The 6,207-nt window shown below is 33.4% G+C and overlaps 1 protein-coding gene across 1 annotated transcript; it reads left to right on the top strand.

Moving 5' to 3' along the window:
* The first annotated feature begins 139 nt into the window (after positions 1–139).
* On the top strand, positions 140–5,621 carry LOC130809846 (uracil phosphoribosyltransferase). Its single transcript, XM_057675680.1, has 11 exons — positions 140–523; positions 868–946; positions 2,423–2,481; positions 2,560–2,637; positions 3,393–3,474; positions 3,646–3,694; positions 3,794–3,855; positions 4,460–4,527; positions 4,927–4,982; positions 5,080–5,127; positions 5,296–5,621. The coding sequence occupies exons 1-11, from the start codon at positions 338–340 to the stop codon at positions 5,345–5,347; spliced, it is 819 nt and encodes a 272-aa protein (XP_057531663.1). The 5' UTR covers positions 140–337; the 3' UTR covers positions 5,348–5,621.
* The last annotated feature ends 586 nt before the right edge of the window (positions 5,622–6,207 follow it).

Consider the following 6,207-nt stretch of genomic DNA (forward strand, 5'->3'; position numbering starts at 1 on the left):
AGAGATAATAAAGTACATTAAATTAAAAGATATATAATGAACCATCGCCAAAAAATTTAAATGACTAAAATAAAAAATTGTGTAAATTAAACTGATTGTAAAACTTACAATCACAATTCGCAAGACCATGTGCTAATTATTTTATTTTTCAAAGAAAATTAAATGAAAAAGGTAAAGAAGGTGAGAAGGGGTTGGTGGTATTATTCTTGTTTTCTGTTGATTTCTTCTTCTTCCCAAACAACCCAAAGTCTAAGTTTATCCGGTTTAATATCCGCTTTTGGTGTAGACTGCCACTACAGCAGTTCTATAAGAACTACAAGTATACCGCAATTCCGCGATGTGGGAGTTAAAATGTACATCTCCTCCAACAACTTTCCCCCCCACTCTCACTTTCCCCCTAAATCTTCGCAACCAAACACACTATCATCACACTCCTCAACATCGCCGCTTTCCTTCTCTTTCAGTTAATTGTCGTGCCATCACTGCGCAAAAACCATCCATTATGTCTGATGACAGAATGCTTGTAATTTAATTCTTTCTTTACACTTATTTTTGTTGATGAAATATTTTGATTTGGGAATTCAGTTCTTTCTATTTGATGAATGGGTTATGGATGAAGTTGAAATTTTTATCTGTGTTTTGTTTGAAAGTTCTATTCTTTCTGATTTGCTTATCGGGTTTTTGATAAAGTTCAAATTTTGATCTTGATTTTGTTTGAAAATTCCATTCATTCTGTTTGCTGAATGGGTTTTTTCATGAATGCTCAAATCATTTTGTTTTTTTAATGGGTTTTGGTGGGAATTTATTGATTTTACCTGGGTTGTTATTAGATTTGTTGAAAGTTTGTAACTTTTTTACTTTTTGCAGGTATTTGTGCCCCCACATCCGTTGATCAAACATTGGGTTTCTGTTCTTAGGAATGAGCAAACTCCTTGTGCTGTTTTCAGTATGTTGATATTGTTCTTTGATCTCTCTTCATTGTTATCTGGTTTAATTGCTGTTCGGGTCATCCATTTAACAATGCTGGTAAATCTTTTTAAGGCCTGTTTAGTAGTTGTAATAGGTATTAAATGGCGGAAATGATAATGGAAAGTCAATGGTAATGATTATGGTAATTCTTCTTCAATAATCTCATTTTCTTCACAAGATTCAATTCAAGATTCAATTCAATGCATTATTATTTGAAATTGTGGTATTAGGTGGTAATGGAAAATTGTGAAAAAAAAAATTAGGATCAAACTTGAGATGATACGTATCATGAAGATTTACGTCATAAATCATCCTCATTCTATTACCAAACGGATCGTCAATGAAAATCCATAATTTCACTTTTAGGCATTGAATTATATTAGTTGTTACTTGTTAGAGTGAAGGAATGTAAAGAGTACTCATGGGCAAAAATCCGTTTTCCATTCTCGTATCAAAATCTTAAACCCACTATTTGATCTAAAAAATTACATAAATAGAAGTAAAATTTTACTGTCCTAATTGTTTTAGATTTTCATTTAGTTGCTTCTACTGAATAAATTAGGAATTTTAAGCCTATTCTCGGATGATTAAAGAGAAATATCTTTTGGACTATGGCTGATTTTAAATTGATCACTTTTTGAATCAGATATTGATCTTGAAATCAATTGCAATGTTAAATGCTGTAAATTCAATTGATTATCAAGTTGCTGATAACTTGATTTACACTAGCTGCTTCATGTGCTCCGGTTTCATGTAATAATTGTGTGCTGTTGTGTATCCAGAACGTATTCATTGAAAGCACAATAGATTCAGATTCAATAAGCATAAACCGATTAAATCCTTGAAGTAATTTAATCACAATATTGTTTTAGTTTCACATTTTACAACCCATAGTTAAACTAGCAATACATAGAAAATGAAATAATTAAAAGACAAAGAAAGCATAATAAAAGAAAGCAGAAAAAATTTCAATTACAAGAGTCTCAAACCAAAAACTTGAACTAAAAAAATGAGAATACGGCTTTGAGGATTCAACCTTAGAGTTAATGAAAAAAAACAATTTATTCAGTCCTAGAATTATGATTCTTCACTCCTCTTAAACATATGCATCTCAATAGTCTCAAATTTATCTATCCAATACCGAAAATTACACTGCACTCACTCGTATGGATAAATGGATGCGGATGCGTCACCTCTATAGAGTTTAAAATTTACCTTTTTGTGAACAATAATTTTGTACTACCTATTCTTCATTTTGCTTCATATATCCGTGTCCGATCCTTGATACTCGGACATTGATATGGCACTTAGACACCTCATTTTAGGCGTAAAATTGTATATTTAGACGTATTCGACACTTGGACACGTACCGGTATCTGGCATCAGTACCAAAGTCCAAGTAGCATAGGTTTTAGGAACTCTTTCATGTTTATGTCATGTCTTTTCATTATAGAGAATGCGATGGGTGAGTTGGGCAGGCTGCTTATGTATGAGGCTTCAAGGGATTGGTTGGTAAGTATACTTTCATGATATTCACATTTCACAAAAACTTTTCGTTTAAATCTTGTATTCTAATGGATGTTTATTTAGCCAACTATTGCTGGAGAAATTCAAACACCTATGGCTGTTGCCGAAGTTGAATTTGTTGATCCAAGGGAGCCTGTGGCGGTGAGTTGTGATCCTTTGCTTGATTGTATTACTAATACTATGCTTGTCTACTGGATGTAGTTTTTCTTAAACTGTATGACTGTATCTCTAATATTTCTACTATCCTTTTATATGATTAAGATTAGTCTAGATCTCTCAAAGTTCAATTGGGGTGTTTAGTACTTTAGTTAGTTGGTGCATGGATAACAGATAATATATATGTGAATTTTGGGTTTCCACATCTATTCTCAGTGGTTGTAGCATCAAAAACATACAACATGATTAAAGAATTATTGTTTCTCCATTTAACTACTGCCAAATGATTGTTGCGTATTCGGGTTATCTTGGTCATATCTAAGTGGACCATATAATAATTCATTAGTAAATACAAGATCGGTACTTTTACTCCTGTAAGTAGTCTGGGGGAGTTTAATGAACTCAAATAAGCCTCAATATCTGCATAATTATTCCGGACAACACGCAAAGGGCGCTTGAGAAAAGTATAAGAAATTTTGTTATAAACTTATAATTTTGATAGAGCAAGTAATACTTGGGAAAGAGTTAAATGAGAAGAATTTTCTTAGACCAAACAATATCCCAATTCATTATCTACTCATAATTACAAACCTATTATTTATAAAGCTGTTCCATATTGGGAAAGTACTCAGATTTGTTTCCTTTATCCAGCTCCGCTGAATGTGATTTTGTTTATTTATGTGGGTCCTATATAGTTACATTGATTGAATATCTACGACTATGTTTTTCTCTTCTTGCAGGTGATTCCTGTTTTAAGAGCTGGTCTTGCACTTGCAGAGCATGCAGCCTCAATTCTACCCTCAACAATGACCTATCATTTAGGTATGTTGTGTTTTCATTTGGTCTTGATTTTGAGTTATATCCGCATACGCACTTTGATCTCTTTAGTGGAGGAGTTTCTTTTAGAGGGTCTCTGAAATGCTCATAACTTTTTTGTTACATCTTGCATTTGTTATTTTCGAGTTTGGTTGTGATTTTATTTATCATATTTAGGTCTCGCCAGAGATGAAGAAACTCTTCAACCAACTGTCTATTTGAATAGGTAAAGATCCATAAGCCTAATAGTTTCTTTTTCAAGCTTCATCGTTTCATTTTAACTCTTTCCATGGAACATTTTCAGTTTGATCGTTTCATTTTTTAGGTTGCCGGAAAAGTTTCCTGAAGGGACTAGAATATTAGTTGTTGATCCAATGTTGGCAACAGGTTTGGCGTTTTCACTTGTTCTGATTCCTTCTGGCCTCAACTTTCTATTTATGCAATCTAAACTGTCTTTGTTACCGTGAAAATCTCTTTCCTAGAACTAGATCATTGAAACATGATACATGATTTGAAAATATATTAATTCAATGCTATATAATAGAATTGATGGATGTTTGTGCAACCAATCAACAATATGCGCAGATACTCAGGTTTTTAGATCTTCTGGCCATTACCCTCCATTATGTCTTGCTAGAAAAACAATGGCAGAAGCTATGCACTTTATATTTTCTGTAATCTGTGAATATTTGTTCATTCATTAGATTTGTGTTCTTCGCGCATTGCCCATCCTCCTCAACAAGATTTTGGACCTGATTTATCATGTCTTTGCCTTTGTTTCTTTTCTCTTTTTGAATTGCAAGCAATTCTTCCAACAATATTTAATTTCCTCAATGCCACTAAGTTACTCCTTAGTCCTTTCCATGCTGCGGGGTTTTACTGGTCAGACGAACACTACCTTGCTCTTATATTAACAGAGAGTTTGATTCCTATTGACTCTTTATTGCAAATAATTCTCTCATTACTTGATATTTTTCGTTCAAATTTTTAGGTGGAACAATCGTTAAAGCTATCGACCTTATAAAAGAGCGTGGTGCTGGAAACAAACAAATTAAAGTGGTATGTTCCAATGTTATTTCTCTATAAAATAATTGACTCGTAATTGGCTCCTATGAATCTTCTGCTGTGTACTAGCGCTTGCAGTTTCTCTTGTAGTCATTCAATTATGGTGTTTGAGTTTCAGCTCGCGCACGAGTTTATTGCATCTTTTGTTACCAAAATTGTTCGTTCTTTGCAACCAATAAGATTATGATCCCATTGTAGTGAGACTGTCTCACCATGAGACGTACCTATATAATTGGTTAATTTCTCTAATTGATCACTTTAAATTGTAAGTGATCACTTTTAACACACTAAATATACATGGACCACCTCAATAGAGATGGTCTCACCATGAGACCATCAAATTTAAGAATTTGTATATCAATTTGGCTTATGTAAAACTAAATTCTTCCTCAGATATCCGCTGTTGCTGCTCCTCCGGCACTCTCAAAGCTCAGTGAGAAGTTTCCCGGGTATGAATGTTTTCTTTTTCTTAGTGACTGTTATCATATTGTGATCTAGAAGATTGTTACGGAGCTCTTGACTCATTCTTCTTATCTCGTCAATCAGGCTTCATGTATACACTGGAATCATCGATGAAGTTGTTAATGAGAAGGGGTAAGTACCATATCATGATCCTCTTCTGTTGAATTCTAAACATGTTTTCTTCAAACTATACTCAGACATGCCTAATTATTCAGTTCATGGGTTTTTTCTGACCCAACACGAGAGCGTTTTTGGGTGAAAAATAAGACGGCTTAACCTTTCTCGTTTATCCACGTTCAGGTTTATTGTACCTGGACTTGGGGATGCTGGAGATCGTAGCTATGGTACATGAAGCGATTCGAGTTGTCTTCAGGCAATGATGCTATACTGAAAACATAATCTATCTTTGAAGTTTTGATATTTTACTTTCTTGCGATCAACTCGCAATATTGATTTATGGGAGTGCAACTTGGTGTATGTTGGATCAAGCGTTTAGTTTTTGCTTGTATTTTTTTCAAGTAAACAACAAACCTTTGCTCTATTTTCCCTTTTTTTCTTTTTTAAGGAACTTGATGATGTAACATTTCATTATAAAAATTCAATAGCCAATCATAGCATTCTTTCTATTTGGCTTAGGTTGTTAGTATTCATATGTGATGAAACCTTGATCATAAAAGGTTTGGAAAAATTGATATTAATAATTTAACTTTTTACTTATTCACTGTGAATAATCATATACTTTAAAATTTTTTTTAGACAAATTGACTTTGAATAATTCAATCATTTATTGATTTTTCTACAATAGTTACACTTATTGAATAACCATGATTACTCCAATCTTAAGGATTTGTTTTCTTAGAGTAAGTCTAAGCGATTGTTGATTGTTGTACAATTGATTTTGCAAAAGCAAAGAAAATAAAATTTAAAAAAAGAAAATAAAAGAAAATTTCAAAAATGAAAAAAAAAATTCAAGAAAATAATAGTGTTGAAAACCCACCCTCCCCTCCTTGTAGTTAGCCCCACCTCATCCCTACTGGCGGCAGCCTTCCCTACCTAATTCTGCACCACACCCTCTCCCAAACCTCTGTGACAATCCTTTTTTCCTATAGCGACGACACTTCTCCATCCTTAAGGCGTTGAACCCTATAAACTATTGCCACTTATTTCTTTATCATGACCCTTCAGTCAAATCTATAATCAAGCACAGTTGGT

Source organism: Amaranthus tricolor, chromosome 4 (assembly GCF_026212465.1).
Source record: "Amaranthus tricolor cultivar Red isolate AtriRed21 chromosome 4, ASM2621246v1, whole genome shotgun sequence".
NCBI lineage: Eukaryota > Viridiplantae > Streptophyta > Magnoliopsida > Caryophyllales > Amaranthaceae > Amaranthus > Amaranthus tricolor.